This window comes from Danio rerio, chromosome 9 (genome assembly GCF_052040795.2).
Source record: "Danio rerio strain M-AB ecotype USA chromosome 9, GRCz13ab, whole genome shotgun sequence".
Lineage (NCBI taxonomy): Eukaryota > Metazoa > Chordata > Actinopteri > Cypriniformes > Danionidae > Danio > Danio rerio.
The window spans coordinates 547,712-570,000 of record NC_141029.1 but is presented as its reverse complement, the minus strand read 5'-3'; the positions used below and the strand labels follow the sequence as shown (position 1 = coordinate 570,000).

The following is a 22,289-nucleotide window of genomic DNA, read 5'->3' as shown; positions in this document are numbered from 1 at the left end:
AAGATGTCCTCAGTGCAAATCTAAAGCAATGTGAAATCGACATCTGCAACTGGAAGATGACATCGTCAAGTGAACGAACAGCAAAGAGGAAAAACGAATCGCAGAATCCACAAAGAAATGTCAACACAGAGAGCGACATGCCTGGATAAAAATCTCCCCATATTGTGTGTACTGCTCTAAAGTATATTGTTTATAAATGTCTGGGTAGAAAACAACACATCTTTCCCCCTTTGAAAACATTATATTTCATTTGTTGAAAGATCTACAATATTTCAGAGCAGGACACACATCAGGCTAAATAATGAAAATGAATCATTGACTTCTGCTGTCTTCATCAGTTTAAACATTTCTGTACAATTTAAAACGGCACCTTTGTAGATCTTTTCTGCTGGAGATACTGCAGTCCTAAAAACAAAACAAAAAGTAAACATAAAATCTTACACATACCTTAGGAACGGTATGTGTAAGAAACCGCGGAAGACTTTTATCATCCCATGCCTAATAAACACATGCTGAACAATGTCATCTGAGCACTTAAAATAACTGAGTCAATGACACCTAACTGCCATAAGCAAGCATAGACTGTGTCATGTCATGATTATAAAGGTGTTATGACAGTATTATGAACACCTCCTCTCTGTAAAATGTCTATAGGCACAAATAAAAAAAACAAGCACTCACTTTAAAAGAACACGTTTAATAAAAAAAGGTCAAATCTCTTACTGAAATACCTTGAGGATCTCTCTGGTAATGTGACTCTGAACAGACAGACAGACGTCGCTCATGAAACTGCTTCCCTTCTCTAAAACAAAACCTACATTAAAATACTTTTCAGACCACATGGTGGATAAGAGAGAGAATCTGCACTGCAAATCACACCACAGCGCATTCAGACAGAAGCGCACAGCTGGCTTTCTTACAGTTTTAGTCTTGTTTTGAGGACAAATATCTAAAAAAATCTTACAATCAAGAAGCATTTTATAGACGAGTGCAAAATACAGATCTGTTTTCAGAAATAACGACACAAGATTAAGAGAGTTTATCTTAAACACAAGCAAATCAGCCAATGGGGTGAGGTTTATTGTATATTTAGCCCACCGGCAGATCATTGTGTGTGTTTTACTGAGGATATTAAATGTGTTTGTGGTACTAATGTTTCTCTTTGTGATATTTCTGATGTTGATGTAATGATGTGGTGAAATCAAAGATGCATTTCCACTTGTGGATAATAAAGAAACTCAAAGTTAAATCTAGCTTAACTTTGTTTTTCAGAAAGCAGCACACAGATGTACTTCATTGTAAGATGTTTGGATTAGAAACTAAGTGGGAAAAGCTTTTACCTTAAAAATGGGTGAGTAAAAATCTAAAACCAGGTTCATTGTATATTTAGCCCACCGGCAGATCATTTTCTGTGTTTTATTGAGGATATTGAATGTGTTTGTGTTACTAATGTTTCTCTTTGTGATATTTCTGATGTTGATGTAATGATGTGGTCAAATCAAAGATGCATTTGCACTTGTGGATAATAAAGAAACTCAAATCTTGCTTAATTCTGACTCTGTTTTTCAGAAAACAGCACACTAATGTACTTGATGAAAAACACTTCATTATTCTAGAATCTTTAGATGTTTGGATCAGAAACTCAGTGGGAAAAGTGTTTTTTTTTTCTGCGGTTTCTTGTTTTCAGCAATAACGAGTCAAGATTACAGGAGTTTTACCTTAAACACAAGCAAATGGGGGGAGTGAAATAACCTAAAACAGGTTTATTTTACATTTAGCCCACCGGCAGATCATTTTGATTGTTTTATTGAGGATATTAAATGTGTTTGTGTTACTAGTTTTCTCTTTGTGATATTTCTAATGTTCATGCAATGATGTGGTGAAATCAAAGATGCATTTGCACTTGTGGATAGTAAAGAAACTCAAATCTTGCTTAATTCTGACTCTGTTTTTCAGAAAACAGCACAATAATGTACTTGATGAAAAAATCTTTGTGATTCAAGAATCTTTAGATGTTTGGATTAGAAACTCAGTGGGAAAAGCTTTTGAGTCAAGATCAAGTGAGTTTTACCTTAAACACAAGCAAATCAGCCGATAGGGTGAGTGAAATGATCCTAAAACAGGTTTATTTTACATTTAGCCCACTAGATATTAAATGTATTTGTGTCACTAGTTTTCTCTTTGTGATAATTCTGATGTGGATGTTGATGTAATGATGTGGTGAAACCACGGTTCAACTCTTGCTTAATTCTGACTCTTTAGAATGTTGAGATATTTAAGCTAAAAACAAGACAAAAGCTGAGTGAGGGAAGCTTTTTTTTTTTGCAGTTGCTTGTTTTCAGAAATAAGTCAAAATTAAGTGAGATTTTCCTTAAAACAAGCAAAATAAAATAATAAAATATCTGACAATGGCTGGAAGAAAAATAATCTCATGTCAAAGCAAAAACAAGAGTGTATTTCTTATCAAATTATCTGATTATTGTGCTTGTTTTAAGGAGAAACTCTTCATTTTGACTTGTTTTTTTCTGAAAATAAATCTGTTTGTTGTGCTCGTCTAAAAAATGCGTCTTGATTTAAGAATTGTTAGACATTTAGACTAAAAACAAGACAAAAACTCTAAAAAAGAAAGGAATTTTCCGCAGTGTGTGTGTGTGTGTGTGTGTGAGTATAAAAGCTGGAGGTTTGCAGAGTTAAGAGTTTTCAGCATGTCCAGCACACACTGCCAGCTCAGCTCAGCTCAGTCCTCCTCCAGGGGCTGATTCTGGGGTCCTGAACCTGACAGAGTCTCTGACAGACAGTCAATCCTCCGGCGCTCTCAGAGATCAGTCTAAAACTGCCGTCTCTTTGGGCAGACTCCAACCTATCCAGTACTACAGTAAAATAAGCAAGAGTTCAAACTCTGCTGCATGGGCCAAAGTGCAGTCCTCCTCCTCCACGGCGCTCAGATCGCATCATTAATAAATCACTAAAATATCAGACGGCCGTCAGTGCGGGGGTTTTCCTGAGATTGTTGCGGCTCAGTGCTTTCAATCAGGTCCTCTGCTTAGTGTTGGAGTGTGTTCAGTCCATCTCCAGGTCCCTCAGTTTGTTGTGGGGCCGCGGCGTGTGCAGGGGGTTTCTGGAGAAACAGCAGCGGGCCACGGCCAGACCCAGCAGAATCGACAGCAGACCCGCCACAAGCGCCGCGATCAAACCGTAGCCCACCGGCATCTTCAGAGACTCCCACACTGACAAGACACAAACACACACACACACACATTAGCATTCACAAACATTCAGAGCAAGGTGGAAATTGAGAAAAACATGAGGAAAAATATTTCCAAATGCACATCAGCTGCGTTTCCATCATCGTTACGCCTCATTCACACGGGGCGACAGCTTCAACGCTTCACATTCACTCTAAATAGGTGATGTCAGGCATTGCTGAACTGCATTGTGGGTCTGTCGGTGCCGCTTCAGTGGAGTTGCTCGCTGCAGAAAATGGGACTCTCAACTTTTCAAGCTCAGACAGAAGCAACAGCCAATCAGATCGCTGTATGCAAATACACCAGCTCAGACTTATTTCATTGGCTGATGCTATGACGATCGCGTCAGCCCCAACTTCAGACACGCCCTCTGTCAAGCATTGACGCTGGAGCCCCGTGTGAATGCACCGTTAGAGAGGCTGACTGTAGTATTGGTAACCTAGCAATCGACAGTCAACAAGACGAGCATAATGGAGTCATGAGGGTGTAAAACAGACACACATACACAAACATGAGCAATAACACACACAAGCACACTGAGGCCCCATTTACACGAATGTGTTTAAGTTTAAAAACGCATAAGTTTTGCTACGGTTACACCATCCGTCCACACTACGCCCAAGTTCTCGAGCGCTGAAAACGGAGCGTTTTAAAAATGCTGGAAAGGCCGTTTTCATTCTGAAGCGCTGCTGCTCCGTCTCAGTGTGGATGAGGGAAAACAGAGACAGCAGGGCTGCTGAGATTCGCTACCTGATTGGGGCTTTTGTGTCATTGCGTATCCTTCCCTTATTCGTCAAGCGCCTATCACATGACTATAACACATGACTTTAACGCTACTGGCAGACAGCAGACCAGCCTTCACTGTAAACAACAACATGGACACAGAAATGGGAGCGTTGTTTGCACTATTGTCTGTTTTAGGCGCCATTGTGCAGTTATTCATTTGTTACGTTTAGTAACAACTCGACCTCGTCGTCTGTCCACAAAAATACATCTCTTGCTTTCTTTGCCATCGCGTTCATTGTTCAACCGGCGTTTGTTGACTAACAATAACCAAATGCCGAGTGAGACACATGCTTCCTGTTTATACTAGAACGTGCATGCCCAGAGTGCGCCAATGGTTATTATTGATCATAAATGTATTGTTTTCATTTCTGCGCCATGGAGACACCGGGATTCATTCAGCAACTGTTTGATTTGTGAATATAATTCAGTAAAAAAAAAATGCTAGAACCGTATGAGCACCAGCAAGAGCTTTCATTTGAGCTATAACTTGTACATGTGTCATTTGAAAAATATGAAAATGAGCCAATGTTCAATAGCCAGCTCGGGTGTCCAAAATACTGTGTATTTAGGTGTAAATAACTTCTGTACAGTAGAATAAAAACCAAAGTGATGCACACATGCATAAAATGTAGATTTTCATAAAATGTGGGTGTAACGTTCGCGTCATCACTCTTGTTGTGTATTATTTGTCATTTCTCTCTTGCAGTGCTTCAGAAAGTGTGTGCAGATGATCTTACTCTGTGTCCTGACGGAGAGCAGCACTCGGCCTGAGCTCAGCTCGCTCTCTTTGCTCCAGGCTCCAGTGGCGGGCGACAGCAGCCAGGGCGTAGCGCTGCAGTAATACTCGCCCACATCTGTGTGCTGGATGCTATGCAGGCTGAGGGTGAAGCTGTACTGGTCTGTGCGCTCCAGACTGCTGTGATTAGAGCCGCTCTTCTTCACCACACCATATCGGTCCATGCTGATCAGCGGAACCACACCGTTATCCGGTGGACGCATAGAGCTCTGAAACCAGCGCACCTCGAACGCCACATCACCTGCACACACAACACACACACACTCAACATGGAGGAACACAACACCACATTCATCTTACAAACTGAATTTGATTCATATATGTGGTTGTATAGTGATAGACTAGGTGTGTCCCAAATTTCATACTTATATATACACCATGTCATATTGTAGTATAAATAGTGCCAGTAGGACCCACTGTTTTCCCCCCTGACCACACCATACGATAACCTCAAAGCTTGATCAATTCCGAGAGTACCTCACACAGGTGAGTGGGCTTGACAAAGCACCTGTAGAAACAACCAAACAAATAAACAAACAAACCCCCTCCTCCTTACACAATTATCTGAACACTAACAGATGAGTTTTTGCCTAGACAAAACAGTTGCAAATGCAGCCCGACTGTAGTATGACTATAGCCCAATTACAGTTCAGTTGTAGTCCTAATACAGTCAAACTGTTGTCTGATTGTAGTATGAATGCAGTCTGATTGTAGTCCGAATGTAGTAGCACTTGGAGTACGGCTGTAGTCTGACTGTACAGTAATTGCAGTCTGACTGTAGAGTGACTGTAGTATGAATGTAGTCTGACTGTAGCCCGACTGTAGTCCAATTGTAGTATAAATGTAGTCTGTCTGCAGTCTGAATGTAATACAATTTTGGGTCCGGCTGTAGTCTGACTGTAGTCCAATTTTAGTGTGAATGTAGTCTGACTGCAGTCTGAATGCAGTACTATTTGGTTTTTGGCTGTAGTCTGATTGTAGTCCAATTGCACTGTAAATGTAGTTTGACTGTAGTCCAAATTAAGTATATTTTGGAGTACAGCTGTAGTCTGACTGTAGTCCCAATGTAGTGTGATTATAGTATGAATGATGTTTGACTGCAGTCTGAATGCAATACAATTTGGAGTCCGGCTTTAGTTCGACTGTAGTTCAATTGTAGTATGAATGTAGTCTGACAGCAGTCCGAATGTAGTACAATTTGGAGTCTGGCTGTAGCCTGACTGTAGTATGAATATAGTGTGAATGAAGTACAATTTGAAGTCTGACTGTAGTCAGACTGTAGTGTGATTGTAGTATGAATGCAGTCCGGGCTGTAGTTTGAATTTAGTACAATTATAGTGTGATTGTAGTATTAATGTAGTCTGACTGTACACTGAATGTAGTACAATTTTGAGTCCGGCAGTAATCCGATTGTAATTTGAATGTAGTCCGACTGTAGTCATAATGCAGTATAATTTGAAGTCTGGCTGTAGTCTGACTGTAACACGACTGTAGTGTGAATGTAGTATGAATATAGTGTGAATGTAGTACTAGTTGAAGTCTGACTGTAGTCAGACTGTAGTGTGATTGTAGTATGAATGTAGTCCGGGCAGTAGTTTGAATTTAGTACAATTGTAGTGTGATTGTAGTATGAATGTAGTCTGACTGTAGTTTGAAGGTAGTACAATTTATAGTCGAGCTGTAGTCTGACTGTATTACAACTGTAGTGTGATTGTAGTATTAAGGTAGTCTGACTGTACACCGAATGTAGTACAATTTGAAGTCTGGCAGTAATCCGATTGCAATTTGAATGTAGTCCGACTGTAGTCATAATGCAGTACAGGTCAGACTGTAGTTTGATTTGTAGTTATGAATGTAGTCTGGCTGTAGTCCAAATTTAGTACAGTTGTAGTGTGATTGTAGTATGAATGTAGTCTGACTGTAGTCTGAAGGTAGTACAATTCAGGGTCCAGCTATAGTCTGACTGTTGCACAACTCTAGTGTGATTGTAGTATGAATGTAGTCTGACTGTAGACCGAATGTACAACAATTAGGGGTCCGGCTGTAGTCTGACTGTAGTCCGAATGTAGTGTGATTGTATAATGAATGAAGTTTGACTGTAGACCGAATGTAGTACAATTTGGAGTCCGGCTGTAGTCTGACTGTAGTCCGAATGTAGTGTGATTGTAGTATGAATGTAGTACAATTTGGAGTCTGGATATAGTCTTGATTGTAGTGGAGGAGGTGGAGGAGCTCCCTGGCTTTGCAATTAATAAACTGATCTCCGGGTCCAAGCGCTCTATCGAACTGTATGGGAAGACTCATCAATTGGTACTAATAAACGTTTACAATTTATATATATATATATATATATATATATATATATATATATATATATATATATATATATATATATATATATATATATATATATATATATAATTCACTTTAATGTGTGATAGGACTAAAAAGTGGGCATAAACGAATATTTTCTAAATTCAAATGATTAGTATTCCTTCTGTGGATGGAAAAGTGTGTGTGATGATGGTGAATGAAGCACATCGTCACACTCGGACAGGTCTGCACACGCTTACACACACACACACCGATACGTGTGGAATCTGACTGAAGAACACAGTAAAATCACACACACTGTGATACTAATCAAGAGAAACACACACACACACACACACACACACACACACACACACACACACACACACACACACACACACACACACACACACACACACACACACACACACAGTCACAGAGGAGCAAGGATGCACACTAAACACACACAAAACAGACAAACAATAAACACACACAAAAACATGCACACTCACAACAGACATGACCTAACACTATGTCACTTACTAACACATGCACACTAAAACACAAATGAGCAAACAACAAACACACACATTGTAACTAACAGTAACAATGATTAATACAAAGTGTATCAAAAGCATTGCTCATTGTAAGATAGTGAATAATAAAGTCATATTAAACAGTGATGCAGAGCCCAAATCACATCTCATTATCACACACACGGAGTCATTAAGGGAAGCTGTGGCTCCGGGCTCCTGATTAGTGTTACGGTATGTAAAGTAAGTGTGTTATATGAGGAATGACAGGCTGAAACGAACTCTCGCTTCCGGGGCCGGAGGGTGAAGACGGCCCTCATAAAGCCTGACTGTCCCTGCATTCACTGGATAACTGCGGCTTCTCATCTGCACTGATTAAAGACTGAACTTCACAGCCTGGAGGAGACTGTACTGCACCCAGAGCTGACTGAATACCAGTGCTGGCCAGCTCTGAATTATACAAAAACACTATTATTAAACAGATAAACTCCCCCAAAAATGAAAATGTCCTGTTATTCTACTCGCCCACAGGTCATCCATGATGTAGGAGACTTTTTTTCTTCTTTAGTAGAACATTAAAGAAGATGTTGAGCTGAATCTGTGGTCATTCATATAATGGCAGTGAATGGTTTTGTAGAATAAAAATAAACACATACAAACAAGTCCAAATCAATAGCCATGGCTCCTGGAGAGGTCTGGTGAAGCAAAACTATTGGTCCGTGTAAGAAACTGAACATTATTTACAATATTCTTAGCGTTAATCCACAGCTTGGTCAAAAGTTGTAAATGTAGTCCGATTGTAATCCAAATGTGGCACAACAGTTGCCCAAATATAGTCTGAATGTAGCCCGACTGTAGTCAGACTGTATGCTGAATAAAGTATAAATGTCGTCTGACTGTAGTCTAATGCAATTTGGAGTCTGGCTGTAGTTGAATTAAGTCCGACTGCAGTCTGAATGTAGTACAATTTGGAGTCCAGCTGTAGTCCGACTGTAGTCTAATTGTAGTATGAATGTAGTCTAACAGTAGTCCGAATGTAGTTCACTTTGGAGTCTGGCTGTAGTCCGACTGTAGTTCAATTGTAGTATGATATAGTCAGACTGCAGTTTGAATGTAGTATAATATGCAGTCTGGTTATTGTCTAACTGTAGCCTGACTGTAGTCCAATTGTAGTGGGAATGTAGACCGACTGTCGTACAATTTGGAGTCCGGCTATAGTCTGACTGTATTCTGAATATAGTATAAATGTCGTCTGACTGTAATGCAATTTGGAGACTGACTGCAGAACAATTTGGAGTCCAGCTGTAGTACAACTGTAGTCTAATTGTAGTATGAATGTAGCCAAACAGTAGTCCGAAAGTAGTTCAATTGTAGCTGTAATCCGACTGTAGTTGAGTTTAGTCCGACTGCAGTCTGAATGTAGTACAATTTGGAGTCCAGCTGTAGTCCAACTGTAGTCTAATTGTAGTATGGATGTAGTCTAACAGTAGTCCGAATGTAGTTTAATTTGGAGTCTGGCTGTAGTCCGACTGTAGTATGAACGTAGTCTGACAGTAGTCTAAATGTAGTACAATTTGGAGTCTGGCTGTAATCCGATTGTAGTTTAAATGTAGTCCGAATGCAGTACAAGTTGGAGTCTGGCTGTAGTCTGACTGTAATCTAATTGTAGTAGAAATGTAGTCCGACTGTAGCACAATTTGAAGTCCAGCTGTAGCCTGACAGCAGCCCGACTGTAGTCCAATTATGGTATGAATGTAGTCTGAGAGTAGTTTAATTTAGAGTCTGGCTGTAGTCCGATTGTAATTTGAATGTAGTTCATCTGTAGTTCAAATGCAGTACAATTTGCAGTCGGTCTCTAGTCGGACTGTAGCACAAATTTTAGTATGAATATAGTCTGACTGTAGTCCAAATGTAGTACAATTTGGAGTCCAAATGTAGTTCAATTGTAATCCGTTTGTAGTACGAATGCAGTCTGATTGTAGTCCTGTCACTTTTATGACAATAGAGCCAAGAATGGTGACGCAATCACCAATACCTATAAACAAATTATGTCACCGGACCACTTTCATGCTTTCATGATCGGACCACATCGGACTTCATTCGCACATGCGCAGAGATCTGTTTGACCTGGCGGTATTTTAAAGCTTATGATGCTGAAAATAATATTCAATTTCCTACACGGACTATTCATTTCACTTCACACATCTACTTTAATACTACTACTACTTTAATGTTCTACTAAAGAAAAACAGCAGGGATAAAAGCACAATTAAAAAAAAACACCTGAGCCTAAGACTGCTGCTCTCGTTCATGTGTCTTGAGCTGCTGAAGTTACAGTAAAACACCACAGATCATAGATTACAGAGTTAAAATGCCTAAAAACATCTTGAAAAATTCTGTTAATATGCAAGAAAGCCTTCCAGTGTGCATAAAAAAAAAACTATTTGCAAAAAGTAGATTTTATTAAAAAAAAAAAAAAATTTGAAAGTGAAGAGCGATTCCTTTCCTTACCAAAAACATCTGCATTTCCCTGCCACAAACTATTGCGTGATGGTCTCCCAGATAAAATATTTAAAAAATGCAATTATTTCCAAGGAGATGTTTGTGTCTCATAGCCTGCAGCCTGTGCTTCACTGATGCCGTATAGAGGTTCAATACTAAAGCTGAGATCAGATGGAGCCTACGGGAGCAGCACTGTCCTTATTCTCAACCACTGTGAACAACTAGGCCACAATTAGCCTTAAAGAGGCCATCTGAAGAGCTGTGATGTTGTCCTTTTCCCTGCAGAGCCATGTTTGTGCATGTTTAGGATCTGCAACATTAACAAATCTCCCACAAGAGACATTTATTCGGTCTAGGAGAGAACACTGATCCAGACCTGTCTAAAACACATCCATACAAGTTTAGATATTACTGCACAGACAGAGATTTACTACAGCACAAATTACTGCACTCACACACACACACAGACAGACAGACGGAAGGAAGGAAGGTTTGAGTTCAGTGAACTGTAATGTTGTCTTATTGTCATTGTCACAGGATTATTGTCACGTGTTTCCAGTAAAGCATTAAGTAAAAACACTGTAAGATGTTCTGCTTTAATTGTGTTTGTACAGTTGGGTGTGATCCACCTGTTTTAAGAATCAAACTCAACATGAAAACATGAAACACACACCAGTTTAAACTGTTTGTGCTTGGTTGCTTTAAAAGTAGGGTTTGTAATAAACACCCATGTAAAAATACACCCCATGCTCACTGGAACTGTGTGCCACAGCCTGCATTTGGTAAAATACACTGCTCCGGGTATTTTCCATTGCACGTTTCAGATTTGAAATCCACTAGAGGGCGCTGTCTACATTTCTGCACATCTGAAATACATTACTTAGGTCAGGGGTGGCCAACCCTGTTCCTGGAGAGCCACCTTCCTGCAGATTTCAGTTGCTCCCCATATCAAACACACCTGAACCAATTAATTAGGACCTGAACACCACGTGATAATTACAGGCAGGTGTGTTTGATATGGGTTGCAACTGAAGGAAGGTGGCTCTCCAGGAACAGGATTGGCCACCCCTGACTTGTTTCAGATACATGGGCTTCCAGTAGATTTCCAGGAGATGGTGCAGATATGTTATTAAACACATTTGACTGCAGTTTGTAGGTATAATGAACACTGCGGGGCAGTACAACAACAACTTTTGCTCCATTTACACAATGATTTTTACAGGGATATATTATATTATAATAGGATTGACAGTTTAATCAGTGAAGATGATCTGGTGCAACCTGAGGGACAACAAAAAGAAGAAAGACGACAACAAATTCATCTTCACTATAGACCATTTTGAAGGATGTAAACGATAACAACGGTCCTGCTTTACATTTTTAATTTCCATAGCTACCAAGAATTTCCAAATATTGATAAATAATCCAATAACAGGTGTTTTAACGTAAAGAATTAGACGAGCTAAGACGAGCGCAATGAGACAAAATTAGCGTTATGAGTTTTCCCAATTGTAAGCGCTACAGGCATCTTAACTCTTTCCCTGACAGAGTTTTTTTTAAAGTTGCCAGCTGCTGCCAGCATTTTTGATGATTTTTCTGCCCAAATATATGGCCACTTATTCATATATCAAAAATATATCAATATAAATACATATCAAAATAAAGAATCATCTGCTTTCAAATTTAAAGAAAGCATGCTTCCCTTCTGTAATATCACTAAAACATAGATTGCCGCAAAACTCAGAAAGTCAAAGATGTGTTTGCTCTTAATTTTCTCCTCAATAGCAGGGAAAGAGTTAATCAAATCTCTGATGTGGCTTTTTCAGGACAGGAAAATGTTCTTTCATCTCTAAACTGAGGTCCAGAAGAGCATCAGAACCCCTCAGTGAACTGCGGTTGGTGTTTTCGACTGTTTCTCCGGGGTGTTTTCATCTGTCTGCCAGCTTTTGGCTGCGTTCCTTGAGTACATTACTCAGCCGGTGCGCAAGAACAAACCGTGTAGACTTTAAGATTTATGAATCTAATTAAAAATTAAAGACTGTAATGTGATTTCACAACACGCTGCTGTAGAGGAGCAGTTCACCCAGCGCTGGGTCAACACGTCTCGTACTCGATTAGTTTTCTGTGGAGCACAAAAGTGTCTTCGAGCTTTGAAGGGTTAGTTCAAGCACAGATGAAGATTCACACATCATTTATTCAGGACTCGAATATATATATATATATATATATCAAACATATATATAGGAGTGTGTCCTACAGGTGGTTGTCAAGCCAGCTCACCTGTGTGCCTTGAGCTGCATTGAGTGTATGCTTTACTAAAAAGACAGGCCTTTAATCTAGTGTTGAACTGAGAGAGTGTGTCTGAGCCTCGCACATTGTCAGAAAGAGTTTAGGAGCCATACATGAAAAGGCTCGACCTCCTTTAGTGGACCTTACTATTCTGGGTACTCTCAGAAGCCTTGAATTTTGAGATCTTAAAGAGCGGGTTGGATTGTCGCAAGACAGGAGGTTTGTTAGATAAACAGGAGCTCGAATATTTAAAGCTTTACAGGTAAGAAGTATATATGTTTTTAAATCAATACAAAACTTAACAGCAGCCAGAGTAAGGAGGATTGGGGTGATATGGTAAAACACTACACTGTAAAAGCGCTATAGAAATAAAGATGAATTGAACATATGTGATGTGTTTGGGTTTGTGCAAGTCCTGTAAGTGAAGAGACTCCCTGAGGATCTGTTTTCCAGAAACACACGATACACAGAAACAGCTGCCGCAGGGGGAAACAGACCTCTCCGGAACCAGAATAAAAGCAGCAGGAATAAAACACCTCTGGTTTGTGTGTGTTTAAGTGTGAGCATTGTGTGGACATACATCTGTGACACGTGTGTGTGTGTGTGTGTTTTGTATGCATGTCTGTGTGTGCCTGCAGCTCTGTGTTTGCTGTTACTCAACATGAAACCTCTGACTCCAGATCAGCTCTCTGCATCTCCTGGAGCAAACATACAGTAACACCACACTTTTACATCGCGTCTTAAAGGGACAGCTCACACAAACACAAAAATGACCTCATCATTTAAATTATCGTTTTAATCTCTATGGTTTTTCATTCTCCTGAAAAAGAAGATATTTTGAAGAATGCTGAAAATGTGTAACCAGTGACTTCCGTAGTATTTTTTTTTTCCAACAATACAAGTGCGACGCAGTGGCGCAGTAGGTAGTGCTGTCGCCTCACAGCAAGAAGGTTGCTGATTCGAGCCTCGGCTGGGTCAGTTGGTGTTTCTGTGTTGAGTTTGCATGTTCTCCCTGCCTTTGCATGGGTTTCCTCCTGGTGCTCCGGTTTCCCCCACAGTCCAAACACATGCGGTACAGGTGAATTGGGTAGGCTAAATTGACTGTAGTGTATGAGTGTGAATTAGTGTGTGTGTGTGTGTGTGGATGTTTCCCAGAGATGGGTTGCGGCTGGAAGGGCATCTGCTGCGTAAAGACATGCTGGGTAAGTTGGCGGTTCATTCCGCTGTGGCGACCTCGGATTAATAAAGGGACTAAGCCGACAAGAAAATGAATGAACGAATGAATGAACAATAGAAGTGAAAGGTTTTCATCATTTTTCAAAATATCTTCCTTTGTGTTCAACAGAAGAAACTCAAACATATTTGCTTAAAGCACATTTTATTATTATATTTTTATTATGAGCACTTTTTGTTTCTTTGTTTTTTTTACTTTGTTTATAGTTACATCTGACTGGTTCTGAGAATTGTGAAATGTCCTGATCTCTGTAATGTGAAGATGTAATAGTGACCTTATTTAAAGAGAAACAGAAAGAAAGAGATGAACAGAAAGAGAGACAGACAGACAGACAGAAAGGTCATATGACCCACTCATAACTATTTCAAATAATAGCAACTACAATATTGACAAGGGCTTCATTATATTGGAAAAAACGCTTATTGCTATATTAAAATTTCTGCAATTTTGTGATTTTTTCAGAAGAGAATTAAACATTTTTTGGATTCATTAATTAATTTATACATTTTCTTTTCAGCTTAGTCCCTATATTTATCTGGTATCACCACAGAGGAATGAACCGCCAACTTATCCATCATTTGTTTTCACGCAATGGATCCTCATCCAGCTGCAATGAATGAATGAATGAATGAATGAATGTGTTTGAACTGTTGTACCTGGTCAACTACAATCCTGACTGCACATTGCACACCCTGCGATGTGGCTATTGCGTATTCACACATTGAGATATAATTGATGCCAAAACGATATATTCTGCAGCCCTATTATTGACCACAGCAATGGTGATGATCATTTTTCCCATAATCAATCAACATATAGGAATAGCTGGATCTCCCTCCTCAGCAAACCGAGCGTTCAGTATTAGAGAAGAGAAAGTCAAAACGCCGGACGTGACTCAGAGCACAAAGTCCAGGCAATCGTCACTAAACAGAGAGAATTACAGCAGTTTAGGACGACCGCAAAATAATAATCCACACCCACTATACAGCTCTTCTGAAGAAGCCACTATGAATAAACAGAATACACAAGCGTTCATCAAGAAGTTCAACACAGATCCTGATAATAAAACATGCTGAAACAAGCAGAGCAGATCAAGACAAACAGCTGAAAGACACTCCAACAAAAAAGCGGCGTACAGAGTGTCTAAATTATTCAAGCTCTTGAGAAAGCACCAGGCTACTTTTAGGATTCTGTTCCCGGTTTGCATCAATGCTTCAGATGAATGTGAGACTTTAGCTCACCGAGGAAGAATCTCACTGAAACTAGAGATACATACACCACATCATATAGACCTGTGCTGTGCTGTAATGCAGGGCTTCCCAAACTTTTATTCCCCTAAAATAAAAATGCCAGCTACTCGAGACCCACAAATTCCTCAGAGGTGGTTGTAAATATACAACCCTCAATAATACAACACAACAATAGACCTATATAAACACGAGGACATTGACAACACAAAAAAATGCAACAGTCTAACAATCATACCATTTATATGGTCATTTATTAATTTAATTCAATATTAACCTCAGCTAAAGAGAATGGTGGACGATGTTTTCAGCATAAGGATATTCTTGGTGTAATTTTGGAGACCACCACTCTGAGATCATTCTCAATATCCTGACGTGTGCTGGATTTATTTTTAATGTATTTGGTTGCAATAAAGGTGTCAGGAAGTTTAACCTGCTGCTATAAAATCAATCTGCTGTGGCTGACGCTACTGCTGTGTTATTAATCTAACGTAAACACACCAAATATGAAAGAAATAACCTAACATCTGATGGCTGTTCATTTGCATGTTGTTGTTTTTACTACTATAACTACTATTTTTATCTACTGTGGGTTAAAATATGGTAATTGTAATAGTTTAATATAATTTATTGGATTTAGGAAATAACCAAAGACCCCTGTCATTGTCTCGCGACCTCCACTTTGTGAACCACTGCTGTAATGTAGCAAAAATAAACATACAGTGACCCTAAAGGGTATCTAGAGGACCAAGCACTGTTACAACGCACTAATGTCATCGTGGATCAGATAAATGCTTTAAACTTTAAAAGACACACAAGAACATTACAAAGGCTTAACTAGGCTAATCAGGCAAATCATGAACAACAACTGGACAATATTTTTGTAATAAATATGTCTTAAGGGCACTAATAATGTCACCCACAGCAGTTTTGACATTTATATATATAAATATATATATATACACACAACTCAAAGAAAGATATTCTTCAGTCGAAAGTTATGTTCTTGCTCTGTTAAACAATGGTAAAAATTTTTGGTAAATATTTTTGAAATAACTACAATTTCACAAAAGGGCCAATTATTTTGTCTTTAACTTTGCAAGATTTTTTTTATAATTCATTGCAATTCCCAGCACAGTGTTTTTGAATCATACTATAGTAAAGTACCTGAATTGATCTGTTGTGGTGATTCTACAGTTGCCAAGGTAACAACTACAGTAATTGATATGTTGTGGTGATTCTACAGTTGGTATTGTAACAACCCCTAAAGTAATTAATCTGTTGTGGTGATTCTACAGTTGCCATGGTAACAACAACTACAGTAATGAATCTGTTGTGTTGATTCTACAGTTGCCATGGAAACAAAAACTACAGTAATTGATCTGTTGTGGTGATTCTACAGTTGCTATGGTAACAACACCTACAGTAATGAATCTGTTGTGTTGATTCTACAGTTGCCATGGAAACAAAAACTACAGTAATTGATCTGTTGTTGTGATTCTACAGTTGCTATGGTAACACCACAGGTATAGTAATATCAACAAATGACCCAGTACTGTAGTTTTCTACAACTATAGAGTATATTCCACTACAATACTCCACAGTTTACTGAATAACGTTCATGATAACATTAGCAGGACTGAAGTCAGTACTTGCCGGTGTTTGGAGAGGCGTTGAGGATGGAGACGGAGCACTTCATCTGGACTGTGTCTCCCAGTAAAACATCATTTGCGTCTGACTGAATGGATATGTTGAAAACTGGACCTGTGAAGGGAGAAACACACACAGTCTTTAAAAGTCCTCTTAAATGACTCATTTCTGAACATTTAAAGTCTGTGTGAACTGGAAGATGCTGCAGAGTTTTATTTCTAATAGGAGGTGGGGCGTTAATTGTGGGCCCCGCCTTTCAGCTTTAACTATCTTTAACGTTAGGTTTCCTGTATGGGTTATTATTGAAATTACACAGGCTTACACACAGGAGCCTGATAAAAATGCTCATTAATGAAGAAATCTTCAGATGGCATTTAGAGGTTTTTGCATCCGAACCCTTCATATACAGTGTTGTATATGTATATGTATATGTATATATATATATATATAATATGACATATTAAAAGACTCTTTATGAAGAGAGAATGAACAAATAAATGCTATTGAAATTTTTTTTAACTGCATTTGGGGCAGCTTCCAGACTGTGGGCGAGTGTGTGAAGTTTAAAGCGATGCAAGTAAAAGACGAAGAAAAAAGCGTTTCTCAGCGGACAGCAGGAATCTGGCCTGAGGGAGGAACTACAGAGATCCAGTCATCCAGAAGCAGAGTGTGTGTGAGAGGTTAACATGAGCTCAGCGCTGAACACACACTCACAAACACTCTTCTTTGGGTCTCGCGATTACTTCATTAATCAAACGAGCCGTCATTTATTTTTCTGCTAAACAAGACCTTTATTCATCGACTGGGAGCACTTAGAGTTGTTTGAAGCTGCGACTTGGACACTTAATAGAGCTGTAGCGAGACAACATCAGAGAAAACCAATCAATATCTGTTCAGAAACACTCAATACTCACTATTACATCATTTCTCAACCTATTTCTAATCGCAGACGGTGCTCTAGGCTAGTGTTTAACAGCAGACTGCGCTCTAGCCTAGTGTTTAACAGCAGACGCTGCTCTAGCCTAGTGTTTAACAGCAGACGGCGCTCTAGGCTAGTGTTGAACAGCAGACGGCGCTCTAGGCTAGTGTTGAACAGCAGACGGCGCTCTAGGCTAGTGTTGAACAGCAGACTGCGCTCTAGGCTAGAGTTTAACAGCAGACGGCGCTCTAGGCTTGTGTTTAACAGCAGACGGTGCTCTAGTCTAGTGTTTATCAGCAGACGGCGCTCTAGGCTAGTGTTTAACAGCAGACGACGCTCTAGGCTAGAGTTTACCAGCAGACTGCGCTCTAGGCTAGAGTTTAACAGCAGAAGGCGCTCTAGGCTAGTGTTTAACAGCAGAGGGCGCTCTAGGCTAGTGTTGAACAGCAGACGGCGCTCTAGGCTAGAGTTTACCAGCAGACTGCGCTCTAGGCTAGAGTTTAACAGCAGAAGGCGCTCTAGGCTAGTGTTTAACAGCAGACAACGCTCTAGGCTAGAGTTTACCAGCAGACTGCGCTCTAGGCTAGAGTTTAACAGCAGAAGGAGCTCTAGGCTAGTGTTTAACAGCAGAGGGCGCTCTAGGCTAGTGTTGAACAGCAGACGGCACTCTAGGCTAGTGTTGAACAGCAGACAGCGCTCTAGGCTAGAGTTTAACAGCAGACGGTGCTCTAGTCTAGTGTTTAACAGCAGACGGCGCTCTAGGCTAGTGTTTAACAGCAGACTGCGCTCTAGGCTTGTGTTTAACAGCAGACGGTGCTCTAGGCTAGTGTTTAACAGCAGACGGCGCTCTAGGCTAGTGTTGAACAGCAGACGGCGCTCTAGGCTAGAGTTTAACAGCAGAAGGCGCTCTAGGCTAGTGTTTAACAGCAGAAGGTGCTCTAGGCTAGTGTTTAACAGCAGAAGGCGCTCTAGGCTAGTGTTTAACAGCAGAAGGCGCTCTAGGCTAGTGTTTAACAGCAGAGGGCGCTCTAGGCTAGTGTTTAACAGCAGAGGGCACTCTAGGCTAGTGTTAAACAGCAGAGGGCGCTCTAGGCTAGTGTTTAACAGCAGAAGGCGCTCTAGGCTAGTGTTTAACAGCAGAGGGCACTCTAGGCTAGTGTTTAACAGCAGAGGGCGCTCTAGGCTAGTGTTTAACAGCAGAGGGCACTCTAGGCTAGTGTTAAACAGCAGAGGGCGCTCTAGGCTAGAGTTTAACAGTACTAACAGACAGCACTTTAGACAAGAGAGACAGAAATTAAGGTTTTGAATGACAATGTGTGGTAAATGAGGGTTGTGAGCATATAATCAGGAACTAGTGCTCAATTCTTACTAGAAGCAGTATTCAAGAACATGCTCAACAGTGTCAGCAGGAAATGGGCGTTTTTAACATGTCAATAGCTTTTATCTGCCTGAATCATTTAAAGCTCACTGCATATGGTACCTGTGTGCACAAAGTCGACCTGGATCTTGTTGGACTCTGCGCTGATGATTTTGGTCCAGTCCTGGCTCTGGTGTCGTGTCCAGGCGGTGACATCACAGCAGTAAAACCCTCTGTCGCTGACCTGGGCTCCATACAGTCGGAAGCGGTACTCAGCCGGTCCGCTCTTCTCCAGAACCACGCTGTCGATGCGTCCAGGCTCGCTCCACTCCTCCAGCTGCAGCACTGAGTCCGGGCTCAGAGACAGCACTTTCCGTGATTTGCCCCCGGCGCCAGACTCCTCAAAGCGGATCAACACCGAGTAGCTGGAGTCCTGCAGATTCTGTCCGCTCACCTGACAGGTCATCTCAAAGGTGGATCCAGCGCTGGATGCTTCCCTCACACGGTGGGCTGCGACTGACAAAACTGGTGCTGGAAAACACGCACAAATCCAGCATCATCAAACTGTTTTTAAAAACACAGAACACATGTGGGCCGTGTCTGAAAATGACTACAGCCTAAAAAGGTACTACATTTGAATTTACAACACGACCATTAAAAAAGTATGTTCTACATCAGGGGTCACCAAACTTGTTCCTGGAGGGCCGGTGTCCTGCAGATTTTAGCTCCAACCCTAATCAAACACACCTGAACAAGCTAATCAAGGTCTAACTAGGTATACTTGAAACATTCAGTCAGGTGTGTTGAGGCAAGTTGGAGCTAAACGCTGCAGGGACACCGGCCCTCCAGGACTGAGATTGGTGACCCCTGTTCTGCATAGTATTAATGGTACTGGGATTCACTACATCCACCATTTGTCAGGATAATGTGACCTAGTTGGCTCACTTCACTCCCATTCAAGAATCCTCTCATGTGGTATCATGGGATCATCAAACGGTGGACTCTTAATCAGAGTATTGTCCTAATCGTATTAAAATCAGAGTATTGGTGTCCATGTAAATGCTCTCAATGTTTGACTGATAAAAGCATCAGATTTACGTACTCTTGGGTGTCCACTGAACGGCCACAGGACTGGACTGCACCTCTTTGGAGTTTGTCCATACGCCCTTCCGGTCTGGTGTCCAGGCAGTGACCCTGCAGGAGTACCAGCCCATGTCGGCGTCTGCAGTCTGCAGGATCCGCAGCATGAAGGTGTTGTCTGGTGTTCTGGTCAGAGCGATGTCTCCGCGATCCAATCTCTGCTGATACTGCGCTCCTGCGGTCAGAGCACCCTGCTGGTCCAGCGTTGCCACCATGACCTCCGCCTGCACCTCTGCTGCTCCACCGCGGGTGGAATAAACCCAGGAGACACCCAGACGCCCGTTCTGCAGGTAAAGGAGCTGCTGAACCTGACAGCGCAGCTCTGTGGGCTCACCGGCGGACTGAGGACTCACAGACACAGCCAGACTCACTGTATACTGCAGATCTGAGGAACAAACACACACAAACACATCAGATCTGAGGACTCACAGACACAACCAGACTCACTGTGTACTGCAGATCTGAGGAACAAACACACACAAACACATCAGATCTGAGGACTCACAGACACAACCAGACTCACTGTGTACTGCAGATCTGAGGAACAAACACTAATTCTTATAATCTTAACTCAGGGCCTGTAGTGGTACTCTGAATAGCAAAGTCTACTAAAGGAGGTCGAGCCTTCTTATATATGGCTCCTAAACTCTGGGATAGCTTTTCTGATAATGTCTGAGGCTGACACATTTTCTCAGTTCAAAACTAGAATAAAGACCTATCTTTACATTTATAAGTTACTAGTTAATTAACGGTATTAGTAACTAATAATCTTATCCTTTCCCAATTTGATTGTGATGCAATAATCTGCACCTTTTGTAGAGCTGCTTTGAAGCAATAATTATTGTGAAAATCACTTTACAAACAAACTTGAATTGAATAATCACACACACACATGGAGTAAATCAACACTCAGTAGCTGGTTTCATCCAAAGATGCCTATTGAAAGTGGAATATGGCAAAAAACATTTGTGAATAAAACACTCATTCATGCATTCATTTTCATTTAATTTTTTGCGGTGCTGGGTAGCGAGGGCAGCAGTCTTAGGAGAGAACCCCAGACTACCCACTTCTCAGACACTTCCTCCAGCTCCTCTGGGGGATCCCGAGGTATTCCCAGGCCAGCCGAGAGACATAGTCCAACCAGCATGTCCTGGGTCTTCCCCAAGGCCTACTCCCGGTGGGACATGCCTGGAACACCTCCCTAGGTAGGTGTCCAGGAGGCATCCGAAACAGATGCCCGAGCCATCTCAGCTGACTTCCTTCAATGTGGAGGAGCAGCGGCTCTACTCCGAGCTCCTCCCGGTTAACAGAGCTCCTCACCCTATCTATAAGGGTGCGCCCTGTCACTCTTCGAAGGAAACTCATTCTGGCCGCTTGTATCTGAGATCTTGTCCTTTCGGTCATGACCCATTGGTGCTAGAAGGAACACGACCAGTAAATCAAGAGCTTTGCCTTTCGGCTCAGCTCCTTATGTACCACAATGGATCGATACATCGACCACATTACTGCTGCTGCCTGTTGCCTGTCAATCTCACGTTCCATGCTTCTCTCACTCGTAAACAAACCCCAAGATACTTGAACTTCTCTACCTGGCATAACGACCCCCCCCCCTCAAAATCTGCCCGGAGTGGATGAAAACAACCCAACAGCACACAAGTGTTAATCAGAATGAGGAAGACTGATTATTTAAAGTTTATCAGCCATTCTCAGTGTCCGCAGAGGTAATGAGTAGAGGACTGTGCTCTCTCTGGTATGAGGGGAAGGACACATTCCTCAGTCTTCAGCTGTCATTGTTGAGCTGCTGTGTATCTGACCTCAGATCAGCTTAATCCTGACCACCACAGTCATGTAATGCACTCAGCTGTTGTGTGCTTGGAGAAGAAACACCTGTTTGTACAGTCAGAAACACACTGCGACAGTTCTCTAATGTAAAACCTCTGATCGCAAGTGTACGAAATCTACAATTCTTCTTCTACAGAGGCCAGCTAGTGAAGTGCTGTGCAGGTAAACCTCACTCCTCTGACCTCAAAAGGTGCTCTAGTGACAGATGCTAGAGGCCATGGTTTTTAGCCTCCTTGTTAGAGCAACCGACTCCCATACAAAGAATAGCCAGTTCAATCCCCGCTAAGACCGGGTTGGGTGCAGTAGGAACATTGCCGGCGCGTCCATTGAGGCGACCTAGGCGACTGCCTAGGGCGGCAGAATAGAGAGGCCGGCATCGGCGACACTTCCCTCAACACCCGAGTTATGTCCACGATACCTCCCTCACCCTCCCGCC

At 41.3% G+C, this 22,289-nt stretch overlaps 1 protein-coding gene and 1 long non-coding RNA gene across 3 annotated transcripts in view; one reads left to right on the top strand and one right to left on the bottom strand.

The window, feature by feature from the left end:
* Positions 1-681: 681 nt before the first annotated feature.
* The window catches only part of ptgfrna (prostaglandin F2 receptor inhibitor a), a 38,391-nt gene continuing 16,783 nt past the window's right edge, over positions 682-22,289 (bottom strand). The window contains exons 4-9 of one of the 2 annotated variants that reach the window (XR_015499008.1): positions 19,974-20,396; positions 18,995-19,402; positions 16,602-16,709; positions 4,769-5,068; positions 1,517-3,227; positions 682-1,218 (exon numbers count right to left, since the gene is read on the bottom strand). Coding sequence is in view for 1 of the 2 variants with exons in the window: in XM_087267220.1 (XP_087123346.1) it covers positions 3,061-3,227; positions 4,769-5,068; positions 16,602-16,709; positions 18,995-19,402; positions 19,974-20,396 (1,406 nt within the window). In the remaining variant the exon portion in view is untranslated. Of the gene's footprint in view, positions 3,228-4,768; positions 5,069-16,601; positions 16,710-18,994; positions 19,403-19,973; positions 20,397-22,289 lie in introns of both variants that reach the window. The other variant, XM_087267220.1, reaches the window with a different exon arrangement.
* LOC147835191 (uncharacterized) lies at positions 4,676-7,378 on the top strand. Its single transcript, XR_015499010.1, has 3 exons — positions 4,676-5,637; positions 5,675-6,389; positions 6,662-7,378. It is a non-coding gene; the product is annotated as an uncharacterized LOC147835191 (long non-coding RNA).